This window comes from Electrona antarctica, assembly GCF_951216825.1.
Source record: "Electrona antarctica genome assembly, chromosome: 21".
Lineage (NCBI taxonomy): Eukaryota > Metazoa > Chordata > Actinopteri > Myctophiformes > Myctophidae > Electrona > Electrona antarctica.
Window position 1 is genome coordinate 25056454 of NC_136802.1, and position 23514 is coordinate 25079967.

The window sequence follows — 23514 nt, forward strand, 5'->3', positions numbered from 1 at the left end:
TTTCGCCGTCAGGCCTAAATAGAATAAAAAAAATACATTTTTTTAATTTCGCCGTCAGGCCTAAATAGAATAAAAAATAACACCCGTGTGAACTGAGTGGTGTAAGGTCTGTCTGACGTAATGAAATCATGTCTGATGTAATGAAATCACACCCGGATGTGATTTCACAACTGGCTGTTTTTGTGCAGAGAAAATGACCACGGTTGCTACGGTCATCCAGTTCACCCGGGTGTGATTTAATTACGTCAGAAATTATTTTGAACATAGCAACCATGGTCATTTTTTTATGCACACAAAAGCCAGTTGTAGGAGTGGTTTACACCACTCAAAAAGACATTTTTTAAATTTCGCCGTCAGGCCTAAATAGAATAAAAAAAGACATTTTTTAAATTTCGCCGTCAGGCCTAAATAGAATAAAAAAAGACATTTTTTTAATTTCGCCGTCAGGCCTAAATAGAATAAAAAAAGACATTTTTTAAATTTCGCCGTCAGGCCTAAATAGAATAAAAAAAAACATTTTTTAAATTTCGCCGTCAGGCCTAAATAGAATAAAAAAAGACATGTTTTAAATTTCGCCGTCAGGCCTAAATAGAATAAAAAAAGACATGTTTTAACTTTCGCCGTCAGGCCTAAATAGAATAAAAAAAGACATCTTTTAACTTTCGCCGTCAGGCCTAAATAGAATAAAAAAAGACATTTTTTAAATTTCGCCGTCAGGCCTAAATAGAATAAAAAAAGACATTTTTTAAATTTCGCCGTCAGGCCTAAATAGAATAAAAAAAGACATTTTTTAAATTTCGCCGTCAGGCCTAAATAGAATAAAAAAAGACATTTTTTAAATTTCGCCGTCAGGCCTAAATAGAATAAAAAAAGACATTTTTTAAATTTCGCCGTCAGGCCTAAATAGAATAAAAAAATACATGTTTTAAATTTCGCCGTCAGGCCTAAATAGAATAAAAAATCACACCCGTGTGAACTGAGTGGTGTAAGGTTTTATATAGCATGATCAGCTGTGGTCTGATGTAATGTCTGACGTAATGAAATAAGGTAAGGTATTATGTAGCCTGATCAGCTCTGATCTGACGTAATGAAATCACACCCGGATGTGATTTCACAACTGGCTTTTTCTGTGCAGAGAAAATGACCATGGTTGCTACGGTCATCCAGTTCACCCGGGTGTGATTTAATTACGTCAGAAATTATTTTGAACATAGCAACCATGCTCATTTTTTTCTGCACACAAAAGCCAGTTGTAGGAGTGGTTTACACCACTCAAAAATAAATGCAGATCTACAAGCTCACCTTGCGATGCGTTGTGAGCTTGTAGATCTGCTATTTTGCTCTCTCCAACGCATCCCCCCCCCCCCCCCCCCCCCATCTACACTGAGTGGAAAATCATTGAGCAGCATGGAGCATTGGAGTTTGGAAGCGCTTGTTGTAAATCACTCAGTGGGATCCTGCGTTAGCTGCGTACCACCTGTTTCTTAATCCTACTATAAATGCACCACGTCTCTCTGTGTCTGCGTGTCTGCGTGCATGCGTGTGTGTACGGTTGTAATGCACCTAACTCGAGAACCGTTCGCCCCACCGACTTCACATTCGACACACACGTTCCACATCCCCACAGGGAGTGCAGTGCCCGGTATCGAGTCGGTCGGACCCACGGTTCTCCAGAACCACCACAAAAGGCCTAAGTGGGCCTAATCAGCTTAAGTCCCCTCACCTGTGCAATTTCCAGCCTCTGCCTCATGGCAACCCCACACCTGCAAATTGATTACTTAGCCACTACACTTTTCACAGTCAGTTTGCACTCTTCGGGCACAGGCAGACAGAGGCAGACAGACAGATACGGAGATCTCCATATACAGTATGGGCACAAAAGGGACACAGACAGATAGTTAAAACTATGACTAAGTTGACAACGGGTATTATTAGGTTCCCAAGTTGCATCGTTCTCAAGTAGGCCGGTGGCCGACGGTCACGTACAGGTCTAGTTGCCCATAATGCAGGAGGCAGCAGGACGTTGTTGCATTATTGAAAATGAGCGCATTTGACATTTAGAAAAATAATCACCTGCATGGAATTTCTTCACAGAAAGTAAGTAGCTGGATTTTTATGAAGAAAGAGGATCATTCAAGATTTCCCTCCAGCAATACCCTCCAGGGCCTCCATTGACAGCCCATTGATCAAATTGAAATTTCCGATCTGCTTGTATTAAACAACGTTAAACTCGCAACAAAATTGCAGCTGTAGGGCAAGTTTGAATTATCTTCTTTCAATCTACAAAGTGTTGAGGTTTGGAAGTGCTTGTCGAAGACGTAGTCACTGAACGGCCCTGCGTACCACCTGTTTCGAATTTGCACATAATGCAGGAGGCAGAAGGCGATGCGTTAATGAAAATGAGCGCTTCCAAACTCCTACACTTCATCTACATCACCTATACCTGCACGGAATGTCTACAGTAGATTTTCATGAAACAAACGCTTTACAGATTAAATTTATTTAATACAAGCAAATCAGAAATTTCAATTTGATCAATGGGCTGTCAATGGAGGGTATTGGGTAGATTCAACCCAATATAAAAAAAGAATCTCAGTCTTCCGCATAATTTGCAGGGAAGTTGTGCTCTTGTTGGTATGCAGCCACTCTGTGAACCGTCAAACGGTTGCTCTTGTTTTTGATAAATACTACAAGATACTGTACAAGTAAATGAAAGCAATGTTGTTGTTTTTTTTTGTTCAACAACTTTAGACACAATGCTTTCCCACCACCCATAGAATTGTGTTTGCCCACAGAAAGCCCTCACTCGGTGCTTTGTAATGCGAGTTAACCCCCAGATCTGGAGAGACCACTGATCATTTCATGGCCATAAACAACACAAATACAGTGCAACAGAATATCAGTAGATTGTTTATGCCAGTGGTTCTCAAAGTGGGGTCTGGGGACCCCCCCAGGGATCATTGAGGCAATTCTATTTTTGAAACATTTTAAAAACAAAATTTCTAATGGGGGTCCACTGCTAAATACATATTCATTTGGGGGTTCTTGAAGTGAAAATGTTTGATAAGCACTGGTTTGTACAGTGAACAGAATGAGTAGGATAAGAAAAGGAACTGGGTGTGGGCTGAGGCAGGAGCTGGAAGCGAGAGCAGGTGACTCTCCTATGGAGGTGGCGTGAGTGGGCTGTGGATGCTTGTCAATATAATATACTGCACACATCTTGAGGCATGTACAGTAGGCTGAAGCTAATCTGAATGGGTTCCCAGAAGCATTGGGTGTGTTCCCCAAGCACTGTTGGGAAGGAGAGAATATTATTCATCTTATTAATGTATGATACATTCTATTCATGATTACCGGTATGTAGGTGTAGGTCTAGATACAGTATCCTTGTGTGATGGGAGCCTTAAAGGTCCAAACTGGGATTTTTCTTAACTAATTAGGGTTATACATTCTAATCTAAAAGACTGATTTGTATTTATATTGCTATATGTCAAATGGTTTGCCCTCAATGAATTAACAGTACTGAGATCAAGCATTGTACATTGTATATAAGAGTAAGGTGCTGAAAATATTTTTTATTTTTTATTAAATAGTATTGAATATTATCATTATCAAATGAGTTTGCTGCAGTAAATTAATTCTGTCCTAAGAGGGAGCTCTTGCACATGAGAAACATTTATTTTCCACCAATTCCTTTGGCTCAACTTTTGTTGTGTGGGATTTGTATATTTAGTTTGTTCTTCAGTAGCTAAAACGTTATGTGCATTGTGAACCAATCTATGGTAAAGAAGTACTGTATACTATAGTGTATATTAATAATACATATTATAGTAGCCTACATTTGTATAGTGCTTGGAAGTGATCTCCCTATACTAGTCCGTCAAGAAATTGAGCCGGTGGTGTCGAGTAGGACAAGGACATACTAACACATATAACACCTACTGAATGACAAGTAGTGCTGCCTGAAGCTCATAAGTGCAATATGTCTCTTGACCAAACAGGGCTTCCAAAGGGTGGCAGCCATGGGGGCCTACTGCTGCATGGGCCCAGGCCCAGGGGCCCAATTGTTCATGGGGCCCCTATAATCCAGTGGAATTGTGTGAATTGCCGCTAGCTTTGCATTTGTTGTCAAGGAAGTTGGTCGTTCATGTCAATCACAGAGCCCCAAAAGTCCCACTGGGAAAAAACTGAAGGACTGTCCCAAACATTCACTTTGTGGACGTCACAGGAAATAAACCGTTATTTGACCTTTTAAGTGCATGTTTTGTTTATCCTGTCAGTTTACCTTCAGTATATGACTGTAGCAGGGAGTGCAAAACAGCATTGAAAGCTGTAACATCCTGTTGAGATGCACATGTGTGTTAATATGGGGTTGGCATTCAATGAATGTAGTCATATATGCGTGCCCTGTAGTTCCACTTGCAGTTCAACATAAATATTGTGGTGTTGAGTTGACTGCAAGTTAGTGTACCTTCTGGGGGGTTGAGGGGCCTTTTACAAGTTTTGTCTCAAAATATGGGGGTAGAAGTTTGGTCTTTGACTCAGGGGTCCCTTTTTCAACGGGGTTGAACCGGTTCAGTTCATAGTTGGTTCGGAACAGGAAAAAAAAAAAGGCCATCGCTTCCATGACAGCACCAAGGTTCCAAGAATGTAGAACGGAGCCAGTTCTAGAACCAAAGTTCTTTGGGTGTAAAAAGGGCCAGGGATTGTTGAAATCCTGGGTGGGTGACACATAAAAGTTACGGATCCCAGCTTCACATTTTATGTTCAACTTTCCCCACCTGTGTTCACGGCTCTTTCTGTGTGTTCCAGGGAGGTGTGTGGAGTGACTGTTTCTATGGTTGCTGCTGCTACACTCTGTCTTGGCTCCAGATCTCTCGTGAGCTGAAGAGACGAGCAGCGAGCCACGCCAACTCCACTCGGTCATCCTCTCCTTCAGTCAGGTACACTGCTCTGACCTCCCTGCAGGGGGCGCACTTGATTTAGACTCAGGTTGTGGCTGGTATATAAGCATAGCTGTTCAGAGGTTGGCATGTGTTCCTATAATAAGCTCACAGTGGAGAGTCACCCTTTAGTCACCCTTCCTGTAGCCACTCCCTGTTTTGCATGAACTCCAGCTAGTGATTTTTACACACTGGGACAAAATGTATCCCAGTAATCCGACAATGGAAATGCCTTAATTCATGATGCTGAACATACTTTTAGACAAAATGGGTAGCATTTAATTCAATTTTATGTTGGCCATAATGGATCAGTGAAGTTGCCATTAAGCTTTTGTGGTTTTGTCATGTGTTTCAGATGTCTAATGTTTGGACTGTAGGGTATATATACTGTTTATTGGTGTACTGTTTCTTGGTGTATTTTGTGAAAATGTAACTTAGCATTCAGATGTTCTTTTATATATTTACACCTGTCATCTTCCTGTTTCCTGAAGAAAGTGAACGTGACTCTGATGGTGTGTCATCATCATTTTATGACATCACATTAAAGTAGCCTATATTATCATTAATGTGATCCCATTCCTTTCAGTAACAATGAGAACTAAAATGTTTTAATAACATTTAATAATCATAATTTCAAATCAATCCAAAATAAAAGGACTATAGCTAGTGTTACCACTCACAGTATACTGTCCATTATCAACATTGCCCACATACAGTAGAGGCGACATGCTGTCCGGTGGGATTAGCAGCCTAGGTGCTCTGACGTCTGCGCCGAGCAGTCCATGTATTTCTTCCTAGTAGATTGTATGTTTGCACAAATGTATGGTTTGTGTATACATTATTTCCTAGTAGGCTTCCTGGTCACAATGGGCTGGTAGTATGACTGTCAGTGTAGACCTACTGATTTAAAGTCAACATGGAACTAAGTAGTGCTGAGGTCAAGGTCACAATCACAGGGATGGTCAGTAAGGTAAAGAAGGTCACAGTTAAATACTTGTAGTTGTGATCAGGGTTTGAAGCCTAAGATGCATTTTATTGCAATGTGTATCAAAAAATGAGTAAGAAACAGCATACTGTAATGTGTCGCATTGTGTGCTTGTAGACCGGATATTTTCAAATGGCCGAAATGTGCGTATAGGGCTGAAGTGGAATATATATATGTTTTGTAATGTACTTTCCATCACTGCTAACAATAACCTTTTTTTTAACAACACACACCAACACAAACTTTACTGAGGTCATCACAGTCATGCCTCTGTGTCATAATTAGAAATATATAAGTTTAAGGGCTTTAAATTAATATATTCAAACTACCTAGGCTGCCAGGATTGTTTTATTACCTTTGGAGCATACGCCAAAGTATTTGCCGGCTTTGATCCATGTAAATCCGCCTGAAAATAGTTCCATGGGTTGTTGTTGAAGAGAGAAATATGCGACCATCGCGATGCGAAACAACTGTAGTCCAGTCAAAACCAGCGTTCACTTGCATTGAACTCATTTTCCCAGAAGCCCTTGCAGCCCAGAGCACGGTCGATTTCCAACTTTATGGAATTATTGAAGAACGTCGAATTAAACACATAAAACAAATAGCTCAAACCCTGTACACTCAAGACACTTCCCCCGCTGCCACCCTTAGATCTCCATATATGGAGCTGACCTGTTCTGACATTCCATATGTTGATCTGACCTCATCAAACCCTGTACACTCAAGACACACTCCATATATGGCCAGTACAGAATTCATTCCATATGTTGATCTGACCCCCCATGCCAAAGCGACCAGCGCTCGCCCAGGCCGATGTGTGCACATAGCACAGAAAAACATGTTAGACAACTATAGTGTGTGTGTGTGGTATAATATCAGCACCATAATACAACACTTTCAGGTATATCAGGTTATTTTTCAGCCTCAGTGCATGCATGAGTGGTCTATCGTTGGAAAACATATTTGATTTGTTTGTTTCTTTTTGGTTGGGACTCATAATATGCTTTGGTGATGATGTTGTGAAAAAGAGTAGAGAATGAAATACCCAGAGAAACCATAAGAGAAAGAGAAAGATAAAAGACATTCAGTGGAAATGACACATACTGTGTAGGGTAAAGGAATGTTGGCAGTGCCTCAAATCCATCAAATCTAGTTAAAGAGAAGAACAGGCAAAGGAGTGGCTGGCTGAATGCAGATTCCAGAGGCGTAAAGCAATGGTACATTTACCCATGTAGTACGAATACTACTTTGCAAATATACCTGTAGATTATTAACAAATAATACAATTATTATTTTCTTATTAAATAGCTTTTAAAAGACCACAAAGTGTTGCATCGTGTCATTAATATAGGATTGAAGTGCTTAATGATCAACACTTATAGTCCAATAACATGATATGTATGACAATCTATACTGTTGATTAAAACAGTTACTTGAGTGGTGTTACTTTCCATTCTGATATTCCATCTTAAAGCGGTTTGGTAATCTCTCAGTGCAACTGAGAGATTGGTGCAGACTACAGACTGCAGGGAAGATCATAGGGGTAACTCCCCTCTCTGCAGTCTATTTATGAGGAGGCTACATTAAAACAGGCTCAAAAAATTGTCATGTTTTAAATGGCGAGTTTGTACTTCTGCCCTCTGGGAGAAGATACAAAGAACCAAAGTGGAAGTACATCAGATTAAAAAAATCGTTTGTACCAGCATCAACTAAGAATATGTTGAACGAGGCTCTGAAAACAGCAGTAACTGTGTGAGGCTAGATTATCCACATCATGTGTGCAATGGTGTAATGTTGTGTCTCCCTCTGTAATGTATATTTGTCTGTCATTGATGTTTTATGTGTGGCTGTAGCTGGGGTGAAAGCCCAAGACAAATTTCCCTTGTGGACAATAAAGTTTACCTTGACCTTGACCTTGAGCCCAAACCACACGGGTCACAAGGGTCAGAACTCGGGACTAAACCTTTTTTTTTTCTTTTCTTTTTAAAAGTCAACCACACCAATGCAACAACTTAAAGCAGTATAACCATGCATGTTTCACTGGTTGCAGCTGCATTGCTTTACATCCATACAGCAATATCAAGTAATTAACTACTTTAACCCTGTTGTCCATATTTTGGTTTTTACGATGTGCAGCAATGCTAACAAACAAAGTGTATCAGACAGATAGCCAGTATCTGTAGACCAGTAACTTTGGGCGCCCTTGCATGGACCTCACCCATCTTTAAACTCAAACTGAGATCTTCGTTGTGATCTCAACCACACACCTGTTTATGACATCATCATGAGCGTGTATTGCATTGATAAAATCTGTCCACACACAGGCACAAACAGACTCAAAGAATACCAGCCACACTGTCGTGGCTGGTAACAAGCGCTAAGTCTAAAAATAAAGCCATTAATGGGAATACATGGTATATGTTTATGCATTATATACGGCTGAATAGACAAAGGCATGTATTGATTATGGTCCTGTGGGCCTTTGGAACAGTGTGCTGAAGGATTGTTGTAGGTCTCTGAATCTGTGGACATTTTTAAAATAAATCTTAAGACACTTAGGTTTCTCCATTACTCTTGTAGCTTTTAATTTCTTTTAAATGTACTTTAATGTATTGATGTATAACCTTTTATCTTCTTGCCTTTTATTTTTCTGCTGTGACGCGCAGAACTATATAAATAAAGCTTGATTGATTGATTGATTGATTGATTGATTGATTGGTGCTGGTACTGGTATGATCCTCTAAGTGTCCCTCTACCTTTTTAGAAATAATATGAAACATCAGAAATATAATAAAAATTACATAGGAACTGAAAATGCTTATGACGTCGTTGAGGTTTCCTTACTTTTTCAGCGCAGTTCTAAGAAATGTAGAGCGCAACATTTAGCACCACGGCAGAAGAGCGAAGCTTTATATTTGTGATAACATTTGCAAAGAACATGTACACACTGTACAGAAGCACACAACAAAAAGGTTTGATTTCGTTCACCCAACTGGAAAATGGCCAACGGGAGTCACTAAAGGAAAATCCATAGGGTCACCAAAATCAATAAGGTTAATTCTGGATTCTTCCAGTTAAATTATGCAATTCATTGTGTGAAGCAAGTTTATATTTTGGCTAGAGGGTAGCACTATGGCTAGATGGGGCCACTCAGTTTTAGGTTTAGCAATCTGTCCATTATGCTATTGCTCAACTTGTAATTGTCTCCACCAGGCCGAAGGCATGGGGAGAGAGTATGTTTTGCTGTGTGTGTGTGTGTGTGCGTGCGTGCGTGCGTGCGTGCGTGCGTGCGTGCGCGCGCGCGCGTCCGTTAGCTAATCTCCGGCACCGTTAACCCCGGTCGGTGCCAAATTTTGCACGCACACTCCCTGGATGCCAATGATGAACCTCTGCCCCAAATCTTCCACAACGGCCTGTTATAGTGACACCAGGAGGCCGACTTTTGAAAAACATTTTTTTTAATATTACTCCTCCAGATTCCGTCATGAACGCAGCGTGCAATTTACGTGAAATCTTTCACAGACTTTCCTAATAGGCTGAGGAATATATCCCACCCTTTTCACATTGGCCTGTTATAGCACCACCAACAGGTGGATTTTTGCAAAACACTTTTTTGGAACAAAATGCCTCAAATCATCCAATTGCCATCCAAGGAGTAAGAAGAAATGCCACCCTTTTCACATTGGCCTATTATAGCGCCACCAGGAGGCCACAAACTGACCTGCCCTGGTGGAGACCTGTGCCCCGAGGGGCACTTTATCTAGTTGTAAATGTACTTACTTCAATGTATTTGTATCATCATTTCTGTCCGGAAGAAACCACCTATACTCAATTTGTGAGGTTTTAGATTTCTTTTTCTTTTTCATAAATCTATTAACAGATATTCCGCCAGCATTTATTAAAGACGTTGATATAATTCACGACAGTTAAAGTGCCAAAAACCCAGACCGGATGTTATAATCTTATGTTGGTGTGTGTGACGATGCAAGACCAATCATTGGCGTTAAGCGTAACATTTATTAATTGACGTAGATCAACGCCAATGACGGTACGGTCTTTGTGTTAATATTATTAGCTATTATTGAACCCTTTGTCTGTGTGTTGGTTAAAATAATATTGCTCCATTGCAAAGTATTAAAAAGTATTCCAGCGATGGATCCTCAAACTATCTGCCAAACCAGCTCACTCCATCTGTTTAGCCATCTTTTTTTCTTTTCTTTCCTTTTCCACAAATCAGTGCTATTGAAAACCCTTATACGTCTGTATGTTAGTTAAAATAAATATTTAACCAATGGAAAGTATTAAAAACCACAAAACCATTTCCTGAAAAATGAACATTTTGGGGTTACGGTAAATGGTTTCTTCCAGACAGCACAGACAGGCTACATGAATACAACATTTCTGCTGTGGGCTAATATCCATCTTATCACATCCCCAATGGTAAAATGTGACCAGCGCCTGAAAGCCGAGGCGTATCTACAATAAGGCGAGGGCAGGCGTCCGCCTGTCCAAATCCATTTCTGGCCTGGCCAAAATCCATACAATGAGAAAAAAAGAAGACAAAAACAAGACCTGAGAACTATTAATGGACAGCTGATTGGCCGTTGCGGTAGAGCGCGACCATCAATCACCCATTGGAATGTAAATGCATGCCTTTCAGCCTTTTGTATCCCACTCGTCTGGCAGGTATATCTCTTTGAAAACCTTTAGTGCAACTCCCCCCTGTCACGTGTAAAGGAGCAACTTGGACACTCAGGCGGGAAGGAAGCATGAGTTCAAGTCCGTTGCTCTCCCCATGTCCCCCATATATGGGGACTAGGTTGGCGGAGGGTGTGTAGAGAGCCCAGGATCACATTAGATAATTGGCACAGGGGTGAAAAAATGGGTTACAAAATCGAGGGATAAACATTTAGGTAAAAAAAAGAAAACCTTTAGTGCTACGATTGTGCGCAGGGAGACGACAATTAACACATTATCTTGCCTGCCCAAAACGTAATTCCTGGATACGCCACTGCCCGAAAGGGCTTTTTTACAGTAGCCTACAGTACAGAATGTATACTGCTGATGTTTGAGATTTCATGGGTTGCGTGAGGGTCAGACAATCTGATGTCTGAACATCTAAACTATGCACATGCACGTCATTAAACAGGACAGACCAGTTAGTGATATGGATCCTCTAGTCACGTTCACCTCTGTCCTCTGTTCACTCCACATCTATAAGATGCTGCGCTCCCGTGCAAGTTCACAGTCATCCACGTTATTCAGATCTAACCGAATCCCTCGTCCATTGACAAGACCCAGGTAAGACCATCCATTTCATGGTTTTGCATGAGTTAGGCTAGACTTAACAATCATGATAGGGAAAAATGTATAGTATTTGACAATCCTTTCCAATTAGGGAATCAATTATCGATTATCATGTTCTTCGATTAATTTATCGATGAATCGAATAATTGCACAGCACGAGGCTAAACTAGTGGAAACCTAATCCATGTTCATTCAAATTGCCCAGCGAGCTGATTTATGTAATGTATTCATCAAAGAAACCACAGTTGGTGTTCTCACTTCTCAGCATAGCCTAATGCTGAGAAATGACATTAAATTACAAAATTTCATAGATGAAATACATATTACATACATACATATTTGTCCAAATCAGGTTTTTATGATAATGTGAGAACTTGAATTTCTTCAAATAATTTCGATTCAGAAGAGTTCTTTCCAAGCTGAAGACAGCATTCACTGAGATGGCCTTACAATCTGATAAGCTTATGGTGTATAGAAAGACACTTTGGGGCTCAAAGGTTAACAGTATACAGTACCAACTAGTCTGTGAGGGAAGTAAATTAATGTCATGTTTCAAGTGTCCACTCCCGGTCTTATAGGGTGATAAAGGGTTGATAAAGACAAGACACCTCTGCTCCCTCCAGAAGTATATAGCTTATGGATGAGCCTGCACTCAACTTTAAATTTTAATTGACACAGATCATTTTACTATTCATATCTGACACAGTAGAGCAGCCAAAGCTCACATTTGTCCATTTGGTTGGAATCATGAATCCCACAGTGTCACATCAGACTGCATCAACTTTAATAAAGAGGAACTTATGACTGCTAATATTTGAAGTACACATTTGATATTTCATTCATGCACAGATTGGGTCAACCTAAAAGGAAATAAACATGTCAAACATGGAATGTCATACATAATAACTTTGTGGAATGTTGTTGGTCATTGACAATAATTTGTAAATAACTGTGGAACCAAGATTTTGCAACTATACTGTGAACTCTATTTCCTGTAGAAGCTGTCACCATGTCCACGAATACAGGTAAGTTTGTTGTCACCCAGCCCAAGCCCTACACAGCGACCACCATCTCCAATGAGTGGAGTTCTGGGATCTGTGACTGCTTCCAGGACCTTCCAGGATGTAAGTGTGGCAGCGTGGCAACATTTTCTCATTGTGCTTGTTTAATCACTTAAACCCTCTATTATATTGTTGAAACAGACCGCCTACATCGAATCTCCTAGCCAAAAGTAGCTGATCTACAAGCTTACAATGCGTCGACTCGTGTTGCAATGATGAGTCATGAGCTTGTATAGATTGACTATTTTGGACGAATGTTCTCCCCCAGAATACGGATGCTGGGGTTTAAGTGGTTAAACTTTTACAAGCATTTGCTATAGAGTAGCAGGAGCAGGAGGAAGGAGGATCGATACATGTTTATGACGCATACCACAAACAAAGTATAGAGAATGAAATGCATTCATTGCATTTTTATGATGATTTGACAATCTACAATGTAGAAAGAAGATCAGAAACATGTTTTACTTAACACAATCTTCTTTAAATACGTTCTTGGTGAGGAATGTCTGACTGAACAGATGGCAGATTTGAAATGTCAACCTTCCAAGGCCAATGATCATTTGTAAATGATAACATTAAGCACTTCTCCTCGATCACGTGGCTGTCCACTGGCCAGATTCTGCGGTATCCAATTCCTCCCGTACCAAAAGACATGTTGCTTGCAAAATATGACTTTTAAACTTTTATTTAAGTGCATAACCCAATATGTACTGCTTACTTTAAATCGCTCTGGATTAAGAGCGTCTGCTAAATGCCTGAATTGTAAATAAGTAAACATTTTAGTGTACAAATGGAAGTAAATTGACATACAGTAACATTTGATTCCATTTGTAGAGCTCAGTGCTCTTCCTCAGGCAGCATACAGGAAGTGTTGATTTTGACAGCAAATTTAGATTTTAGTTTTAGTCAGTCTCTTGAATAGTTTTCTTTTAGTTTTAGTCACAGTTTAGTCACCTGGAATGTTTTAGTGTTAGTCTAGTTTTAGTCGACTAAATCTACAGTTGATTTAGTCGACTAAAATGTATTTTGGTGGGCCTTGATGCTGTTGTAGTGACTGATTTTACACTTGCTGAAAATAGCCGATCTACAAGCCCACAACGCGTCGTGCTAGATCGGCTCTGACCAAGTGTAAAATTACTTATACTGGATCTCTTGTCCACTAGTCCCTTCCTAACATTTTAGTCTTAGTCTTAATTTTAGTCATCACAGCTTAGTTTTAATGTGGTTTCCATTTAGTTTTTGTCATATAGTATTAGTCGACAAAATTGACACTGTCCCACACCAGCGCCCTTGCGCCAGGCACTGCTTAGAGCTGGAGTTACTGCCCAGTGGCTGTCCATTGTTTCCAACAGTTGGAAAGAGTCAAATGACACATTCATCACATTTTCCTTTTCAGGTTGCCTGGCCTTCTGGTGTCTTCCCTGCTTCGTGTGTAAGACCTCGCATGAGGCCGGGGAGTGTCTGTGTCTACCACTGCTGGATGCTTTCGGGTGCATCCCACCCATAACCATATCCCTCAGGGTGTCAGTGCGCCAGCGCTACGGCATCGAGGTACACACACACACACACACACACACACACACACACACACACACACACACTGACACTTGCCATTCTGGACATCCTACTGTGTATGCCCCCACTATGATATCGTTTGATATTGCACTTAAGTCACTTAAGCCCTATACCTCATCGTACGATGAATAGCGAAAATACCAGGTCTACAAGCTCAGAACACATCGCATTGCGACACGTCGTGGGCTTGTAGTTCTGCTATTTTCGCTATATTTTTACATTTTTAGATATATTTTTAAACATTTTGAAGACTTTGAACATTTTAACCTTTAACATGGCAAAAACTGGGACGCCAGGGTTAATGTTGTAAAATGGATCTTGCATTGAAATGTGATTTTGCTTGTTGTTACATGTCACACACAAACATCAGCAGCTCAAGGCCCTGCCCCAATTTACCCTGAAGCTGAAATAGAGTTATTTATGAATCTTGTGCAAATAAATAGATGTACATCATCTCTAAAGATGATGCCAGGATATCCATAGTGTGCCCCACCCTTTACAGCGGGAGTAACCTTTTCGTATTTTTAACTATCTATACACAGTTCTTTTTATACCCGTAGCAGGATACATTTGTTTATGTGATGTTGGCATGGTTCAAGGTAATTGGCATACAAGAAAAAAGGCAGAACGATTGCTGCATTTATTTTCCCAAGCAGTGTTGGAGGCGTTATTCTTTTTTTTGTCATAAAATGCATGTTGCGTGTTACTTTCAATTAAAGGTAAATTATGTTATGCTACAATATTACTTTTCTGTGCCAAGTATTGCATTACTTTTGTGTACTGTTCACAAAACAGGGTAGGGTAAATGGAATAGAGAAGAATGACAAAACATTGTTGTTGCTATTAAAATTTGCTTTTAGTAGCTTACATTTCAATGTCATAATGAATCACAAGCACCCTCTCTATTGGTGCTATTTATGTTTTTATACTATGCTTTTAGTTTTATGTTGACACTTTTATGTACTGACAACCCACCATCTCTCTCTCTCTCTCTCTCTCTCTCTCTCTCTCTCTCTCTCTCTCTCTCTCTCTCTCTCTCTCTCTCTCTCTGCATCAGGATACGGTTTGCAGTGACTGTGTGCAGGGCTGCTGCTGTGGACCCTGCACCTGGTGTCAAATATCGAGAGAGATGAAGAACCGCTCGGTTCCCGTCACCTTCATCAACACCATGTCCAGATAGATTAATGATCGACCAAACAACCCCCACACCTGTGCTGCCATAACCCTCGTCACAGTTACAAATGCTGCCGTCTCCATCATCGTCATCATTATCATCATCCATCATCATCGCAATATGTACTTAAGCACTTTAAGACCTATTTATACTTTGTTGTATGACAGTGTTGTGCAGCAAAATGGCACATCTACTGTACTACTTGCTTGTACATTTGTTTTGTTTATGGCCAGAATACTTTTCCTTCAGCCGAAACAACTTACTTACTTCAGTAAGCATGGTATTATGCTAACTCGTGGAATGAGCATCCCTCTTTGATGCCATCCTCTTTTATCTTCTACCATCACATACAGTATGTACCTGTTTGCCTCGCACATAATGAGCACACGCCATGTGGGTCCGAGGAATGCCACCGGCTAATATACGAAGCACACTGAGGATGAATGCATGGAGGTGGAATGTAGTTTGGGCGTTACGTATACTGTACAATGACAATGGGCACCATTTTGAACACAATTTATAGCCACCTCGTCTCCCTAATGCTCTATAGAAATAAATATGTTCATGCTTTAATACTTTGTAGATACGCTGCCTATTATAATATTTTTTTTGTAATTATAAGATCTTTAGTGACATTTATTGTACAGCCACCCTACTAATTTATTGGATGGTATATCTGGTATACATCCAGACATTAAGTCTGTAAGTGTTCATATTTCTCATTTGGCCCATACTCTCTTTTATTGATTGATTGATTTGTTGACAATGTAGTACAGTCAAAGCAAAGATTATGCTAAAAGGATGACACCAAATTCCCCAGGGGGGCATGTGGTCCATTGTAGATATTCTTGGCATGTTTCAATCATGATCATTTTTAGAGGTTTTCCTTGTCTTTTCTCCATTTTCATCTATTTGTGTACACAAATTATTATGTAAATCTTCACTAGCAGTGCAATAAATGTCTTTAGAGTAGCCAATATCTGTGATCCTTACTCTTTGAACTGGCTGTGGAGTGGAACACAATGACACATCACACAAGAGCCATTCGTCCATTTGAAAATAGCAGATCTACCAGCGACACATTGTGAATCGGCTATTCAAAAGGTTTTTTTTTTATATATACATTTTTAATTCGTAAAATGGGATTCTGCACAATGAGTACTGTTACTTTTGGTACTTTAAGTATATTTTGATGCCAATACTTTTGTACTTTTACTCAAGTACATTTTGAATACGGGACTTCTACTTGTAACAGACTATTTCGGCTTTCACACTTTTTTATGGAGGGACAGACAGTAGGCTGACAGGAAATGGGGAGAGAGATGGGGGGGGTGACATGCAGTAAAGGCCGTCGGGATCGGGAGTCGAACCCGTGGCACACTGCAAGACTGGTTTACCAGCCAAGGTGCCTGGACCGCTGAGCCACAGCCCAGTGTAACAGACTATTACATTGCAGTATTGATACTTTTACTGAAGTGAAACATGGGAGTACTTCTTCACTCATGTCATGTGGGGCCACATCACTGGCCCCAGGCAGGCAGGCAGGCAGACAGACAGACAGCTCAATCGTACAGTATGAGCCCCAGACAGCACAATCGTATGCAAACCATCAACCTCAGAGTGTTCGGTACATGCAAACCACACCGATGCAAATCATGAACCGTGTCCAAACTCAGTTCTTCCATGAAGTTCCAGACACCAACGTGGCTCAGTCGTGTGGTGTACCGAAAGTTTGCCCACAGTCCACTCAACATCAGGTACGTGTACGGTTGTGTTGTAAATGTACTATGGAAATGAACCACTTAAACCCTCTATAGTCTTAAAGTGAAATGGATTTGATTTACAACTGTACTTGGGCCGCTTCTTTCGGTCTGCACCATCTCCTAACCAAAAATAGCCGATCCACAAGCTCAATCTGCTGTTGTTGGTGAATGTTCTTAGGTTAGGAGTTGGGTTAGGACTCCTTTACAAGGAGGTTTTTCTCTAAATGGGTTAACGTGGGCCAACAGATAGGCCAACTTAGATATGTATTAGTCCTTATAGTCTATATGGACTAATACATGATATTGTTGTTTGTCTATTATAGACAAACAACAATATCACCAGTTGCTTTAAGACAATACTTAAATGAAAATTACTTCAAATGAGAAAAGCTATGCTTAACTCACAACACATCAGCTATTTTCAAAAAATGTTTCAATATTAAGTACAATTTTGAATGCAGGACCTCCACTTGTAAGAGAGTACTTATAGTGGTGTATTACTTTTACTTAAGTGAAACTATCTCACTTCTTCTACCACTGCTTGATACACATCTGGTTCTAATGGCTGAAAACGCAGCTGTCAAGTCATGAGAGGAAGTTGCTAGTTGTACATAGTGTATTGATTGTACTTGCCATAATATTTACCCATAATTTATAAATATACGTAGACGTATAGCATTCAAACCCACCTATAATTGTTATGCTCTTGATTACTCAAGTGTGAGTGTGAAATTGAAGTGAAGTGAAGTGTGAAATTGTGAGTGAAGTGTGAGTGTGAAATGAAATGTACATTGAAGTATCCTTATATGTTTATACACAGCTTGAGTGAGTTTACCAGGGTTCTTCCACTCCTGACATCACAAAATATAATTTACTGGCTGTTTTCTCAATGTTGGAGTGGGACAGATCTAGATTTAACCGAATTATAATATTGGTGCATATAATATTTTGTCATATCTGTTGCCAGGTCTTTGAGCGAAAATGTTGGCACAGCCAGTGACCGTAACTTCAGGCGCAATGTGAAATGCATGGGACAAATGTGTCTTAACTTATGGTAAACAGCTGTCAGCCAGTGAATGCCCAAAGCAGCCACTTAAGTTGGTTCCAGGGTGTTTTGGGAGTGAATGGTGTTAACTTTGCCTTATGGAGATTTAAATGAACCATATCACATGGCAGGACAATGGAAGGAAGGAAAAGTGCTGTACACGAGAGTGTGCTGAAAGCTTTGTTTGGTTAGTTGGACGTATGCCTACATAATGTCATGTCAACATTGAGGAATGCTGCGAAAGTAAGAACTGTGAGAAGGGGGGAAAAAATAAGAAAAACAAAAGAAACTCCATTGTTTTGTTTGTGTTTTCTTTAGACTCCTGGTCGATCACCATGGCAACAAACATGATCATCAATAACTGCCAGCAACAGGGATCGTCGCTCATAGCGATCCATTCCAGCCAGTGGAGCACCGGTATCTGTGGCTGCTTTGATGACCTGCCCGTTTGTAAGTGGGTTGTTACCAGTGGTGGAAACTAAGGAACTAAGCACCTTTACTCAAGCACTGTACTTTAATTTAAATACAATTAGGTTAATTTACTTTATTGGGTATTTCAGTTTGTTTTTTATATCAGGGGCGGGCGCTCAGATCGGTGAACCAATATTATCCAACGCTTGCTCCATGCGCTATACCCGCCCCTCTATACCAGAATGCATGCTGGCTGGGCCAGGCTAATAATTTGATGACCGGTGGAAAGATGCTAATGTCTCCGGAAGGGGACTCTGCAAGTCTCCTACTGGAGACCCCGCCGCACTGCTCATCAAATGATTGGTTCAGGAAGGGGACAAAAACAAAGACATCTCCATTAATTCAAAGGCTTCATGGGGTGTGTGTATTGTGTAATTGATAGAACATAATGTAATGTTTTGGGTGAACTGCTCCTTTAAAGGCAAACATTGTACCATTTGTTCCACTACAGTTAATTGAAAACTTTAAAAGTTATTTTGCAGATATTTTGTTGAAAAAAATGGGCGATCTACAACACGACGTGTTGTGAGCTTGTAGATCAGATATTATTGATAACTGATCTAATATGACCATTTTAGTCAAAGTATACAAGTATAAATTTTTGTATAAAGATAAAAAATGTCTGGTTCTCTGGTTCTTCAACGAACACTGCAAAGGTGTTTATACATGACTTGTATTAGTATTTGTACACACATGGCCAGGTGAGGTGCGTATATATGATACTTTAAAAAATAATTTATACGTTTAAAAATTAGACTTAGACCCCTCCTTTTTTCACTCTATAGTACAACAAATCTCTTTAGCGAAAATAGCAGATCTACAAGTATGAGCTTGTAGAGCTGCTATTTCCATTGAATGTTTGCCTTTGTTTGGGATGCAAGGGTTCATATGGTACTTAAATTAGTACTTAAAGGCTATGCTATCACCCTGTGTACTCTCAGAAGCACTCAGCTCGCCTTTGTAGTTTGTGCTTTGCTTTCATATCAGCTTTTCTGATTTATAATAATTATGTATCTGATGTTACAAAGGACTACAAACATTTGCCATGTAGAACTAAACTGTACACCATTTCTATTGAGATAAAACACTGCAGAATCAGAACCTGGGACTTGTTATTGCACGGAACATACAATGACAGTGAGATAAGAGTGCTTATCAGTGGTAACCCATCTCTCTCATCAGGTTGTTTTGCATACTGGTGCTTCCCTTGCTTTGCCTGCACCACCACCTCCCAGTTTGGAGAGTGTTTCTGTCTCCCCCTGCTGGACGTGCTGTGGACCGCGCTTCAAGCGGTGGGCGTCCCATCATGCACCCCGCCTGTGTCCATGGCCATGAGGAGCGCAGTACGCAACCGCTACGGCATCCAGGTAAGTTATTTGATGCAGACTGCAATTATTAATATTTCAAGACTCAGGGCGCCGATGGCCTAGCGGTTAAGGCTCAACCTCAAATAGGCTGAAAGTGACCTGGCAGCGTGTCGTGGGTTCGACTCCCGAGCCTGGCGACCTTTGCTGCGTGTCTACTACAACTATCCAAACAAAGGCAGAAAGGTCCCCCCCAAATGTCAGGTCCTGTGTCTAGATGAGACATGACCTTTGACATGATCTAAAATGTCTCAATAGAAGAGCAGGGAGACAAAATATGACCACCCCAATTGTATAAGTTATATTGTATTAACATACACTACCAGACAGATTGGACAAAATTACATTTCATTCATTAAAAAAGGTAAGCCAGTGCCGTTTTATGGCAGCAACATATTCCAACCGAACAATAACTCTTTTCGGTTTCGGAAGGGCTTTCCGAACTGTTTTAGTGTTGTGTTCAGCACTGGAACCGGTGGTATTAAAACTGGGATCTCCATGCTGTCCCGGATGGTTTCGGGGCCACATAGGGGGGTCACAGAGGTGTTTGTACCTTCTTGGAGGTTGGCTCGTGAGACTAGTACCTCCCAACATCCTCAGCCAATTATGTCTCTTCAAAACTATCGCAGCTTTGCTGCTGGCATAAAAAAGCTGTGGTCAGAATTCGGAAACAAAAATAATGAAATCACACCTAGAATGTCTGACCAATCGCACACAAATCCATGATGTTCTGTCTTTCTTCAGCTAGTCAGAACATCTCGGAGGTGCAGGAAGACACACACTTTGTTCAGAGAGATGCACTGCCTTTAGCATTTCATCACTGTAGGGAAGGAAATGTTGTATCTCCATATTTAAAAGTTAGTTTTTTCCCACAAATTAATGCCCTATGTTACTTTGTCGTATGTCGTATTGTCACACAAAAGTAGCAAAAATAGTTGATCTACAAGTTCACACACTGACATTTACATTGTTTTTGGCCTTTGCCCAAAATAGGGACACCAGGTAGTATTAAGAAGAGCCTGTGACTAACCAACGGCATTGGATACATTGGAACTAGCATTATTCTTTCCATTGACACAATGTTTCTCTTCATTACTATTTTTGCAAGTTGCTTTGTTATCGCAGTTATTGTGTAGCAGACTGTTCCTGAAGAAACAGTGTGGGCTCGAGTAGCTCTCTACTCGATGATGATGTATTGACATGGCATCACAGCCCCTCTCCCTCTGTCTTCCTATTGGTTGACCCACATGATGTCACAGCCCGACGGCTCCGGACTGACTCGCTACTCGAGCCCACAATGATAAACGTTTCCATGTGTCCCCTTCAGGGGGACATGGCCGGTGACTGCGTCTATGCCACCTGCTGCAACATGTGCTCCTGGTGTCAAATGGCCCGCGAGATCAAGAGACGCAGCCAGACAGTCACCGTCATCAACAGCCAGCCCACGGTGTTGGCCAACCAGCAGTTTATCATGCCCATCCAGCAGGGCGTCATCTCATCTCAGCCCATCATGTCCTCGGCTGTCTCCCAGGGGGTCATGACTTCCAGGATTATGTGACCTGTCTGTCACCCCGGGTTTAAATGATTAATTACAACCAGGAAAAGAAAACACTTATGTTAATATGCCTTATCACTACCGGTACTCCAAAATCCAAGACGATATCTAGTCTCATATGACGACATATATATATATATATATATATGACATCGATATAATATTGATATATTGCCCAGCCCTAAACTGTTCATTCTAGTATGTGAAACTTTCTGAAATATCTGTAGGCCTAATGCATAATTACTAACTACTTAACTACGTACTGTACATAACTACAAACTAACAGCAGAAACAGCAGCTTGTTACAATATTTCCTGGAAAAGGTGTGTTACGCAGATAATGCATGCAAATCTGCCTCGTTCCAGTGACTTTAAACTCTGTATTTATAGTTCTGGCACTGACGCATGTGAGCGTTCCATGCCACCCTTACAGGTCCGTTGTTACAATCTCAGATTTAAATGAACACTTGTGATTTTGCTGTGTGCTGATAGTACGGGAGGGAGTGTTGGCAGAGTTTGTGAGAGAAATAAGCAATCAGGTCTATGAAAACAAGCCCAAAAGAAGCAACTAGTAGTATACATGAGCACTTTTAGCACTTTTAATTTTAAAAGAAGAACGTGGGATCTTGCATTTGTCTGTATACAGACAAATGCATATGCCTATTTATTAAAATGTTTGAGAATCACTCATGGTTTAAACAACATTGGACTTTAGAAATAGCCCCAACCCAAACTTGCAACCCGCAAGTACAGTACCAATATTTACAAGCTACTTTACAGGAAAAGCAAGCCCAAAGTCGCTTATAATAAGCAGCCATGGCAACACTGGTGTGGACCTTGAGGCAGCCTGTTCCAGTGCCAGCGTTTCATAACTCCACAGAGGGAAGGTAGAGAGGAGGTGCGTGGAAGGCTGCAGCACACTGATATGACTGTTCAGACACACGCGCCGTTATCGGAATCATCAACACTCATTTTATTTTCCCTCGCCAGTGACCTTGCTGCTTCCTCCCACCCTATTTCGCTCTTTCCCTGACACCCCCCTTACTCCCTTGCTCAAGTCTTTTCTCCTCCCAGAATCCCAGAGTTTTGCATGAATTAATAACATATGAAATCTGGCATGTTGCATTTGTATTAGAATTATTTGTTGTTGTTGTTGAAAGATTGCCCTGCTCTTCTTCAACAGAGCACACTACAGTGTTCCCTATCCACACTGCCACCTTTTGGATTGAGTATGTAATCCGGAACAAAGGAGCAGACCACCTCCGCTCAGCAGGCTTTGATCTACCCTAGCTGGTACACCTACTGTACCATAGCCTCTAGAATCTAGATGTTGCTGTGCTGCTCCTGGCTGTCAGTTGGGGCTCTTTCTGGGCGTCAGAAATTTCCCCCTAAATGAAAAGCTTAGTTATTATCTCAAACAATGGGAATGCTTTATTTCACTGGTAGGCAACTGGGCCAGAACTGGCCGCCACTGCCAAAAATATTATATCTGGCCCTGTGACACAGCAAATTAGCTTGTAAATAATTCATAATGTGGGCAGTTAAATAGACAATGGCTTTGCATTGATGAAAACGAGCAGGAGAGTTCTATTTCCATACTTGTGAATGTTCTGTTTTCACAGTCAACTTTCCGCTTTAGACTTTTGGATGAAAAACCTTTCTCACGTTTAAACAACTGTGTTTCACATTTATTCAACTGTACAACTGTACGCTGTCCAAATCTAAGAAGAGACCTTGAAAAATTAAACGGCTCTTGTTTGAAAAGCTCCAGGTAAATGTTCTTTAAAATCTTTTTATTATCTAAATATCCTATACTGTATGCCACAGATTGTAGCCTGCACAAAATTATTACACAAGCATTTCCATCTGCATCTGTATGATTGCACAGATGTGCAATTACAACATACTCATCTTTATTTATTATAAGGCCGTTTGTTGCATGGTCCACTTCCTAAATAAAATAAACCTTTTATTACCACCATGCTCTGACTCCTGTGGGGTGATATCCTCTTAGATCAGGTTTTCAACTGATTGTGAAAGAGGGACCACCACCCGGACTTAGAATCAACCTGGGGACCACTGTTGTGTTGGGTGTGGGGATATGGACTAAGATTAGTGCTTGTGTAACACTTGCTATGTATCCATAGCCATGTGTATTACATCCCACTGTTTCTCAACCAATTTCCTAATAATAATGACTCAACCAGACAATCCTGTGCACTTATCCCTCTTGAGATTCCAACTCCCTTTTTCTGTGAATTTCTTGAACTCC

The 23514-nt window shown here is 40.6% G+C and overlaps 2 protein-coding genes across 3 annotated transcripts; both read left to right on the forward strand.

Annotated features, from left to right (window-relative positions):
* The first annotated feature begins 1829 nt into the window (after positions 1-1829).
* Positions 1830-21255, forward strand: LOC306914638 (placenta-specific gene 8 protein-like). 2 transcript variants are annotated; one of them, XM_079491776.1, is made up of 5 exons: positions 1830-1867; positions 4813-4943; positions 18172-18303; positions 19507-19691; positions 21016-21255. In XM_079491776.1, exons 3-5 carry the CDS (start codon positions 18189-18191, stop codon positions 21244-21246), a joined length of 531 nt encoding a protein of 176 aa, XP_079347902.1. In that variant the 5' UTR covers positions 1830-1867; positions 4813-4943; positions 18172-18188; the 3' UTR covers positions 21247-21255. The 2 variants fall into 2 exon arrangements, with proteins under 2 accessions (XP_079347902.1, XP_079347901.1); XM_079491775.1 differs by having other exon boundaries at positions 1840-2097.
* On the forward strand, positions 11150-15618 carry LOC306914639 (cornifelin homolog A-like). Its single transcript, XM_079491777.1, has 4 exons — positions 11150-11229; positions 12234-12359; positions 13693-13847; positions 14929-15618. Exons 2-4 carry the CDS (start codon positions 12245-12247, stop codon positions 15049-15051), a joined length of 393 nt encoding a protein of 130 aa, XP_079347903.1. The 5' UTR covers positions 11150-11229; positions 12234-12244; the 3' UTR covers positions 15052-15618.
* Positions 21256-23514: the final 2259 nt, after the last annotated feature.

Coding starts and splice junctions, on each gene's coding strand:
- LOC306914639 (XM_079491777.1), top strand. CDS start 12,245: ATGTCCACGAATACAGGTAAGTTTGTTGTCACCCAGCCCAAGCCCTAC. Junction 12,360..13,692: donor CTTCCAGGACCTTCCAGGAT/GTAAGTGTGGCA, acceptor TTTCCTTTTCAG/GTTGCCTGGCCTTCTGGTGT. Junction 13,848..14,928: donor GCCAGCGCTACGGCATCGAG/GTACACACACAC, acceptor TCTCTGCATCAG/GATACGGTTTGCAGTGACTG.
- LOC306914638 (XM_079491776.1), top strand. CDS start 18,189: ATGGCAACAAACATGATCATCAATAACTGCCAGCAACAGGGATCGTCG. Junction 18,304..19,506: donor CTTTGATGACCTGCCCGTTT/GTAAGTGGGTTG, acceptor CTCTCTCATCAG/GTTGTTTTGCATACTGGTGC. Junction 19,692..21,015: donor GCAACCGCTACGGCATCCAG/GTAAGTTATTTG, acceptor TGTCCCCTTCAG/GGGGACATGGCCGGTGACTG.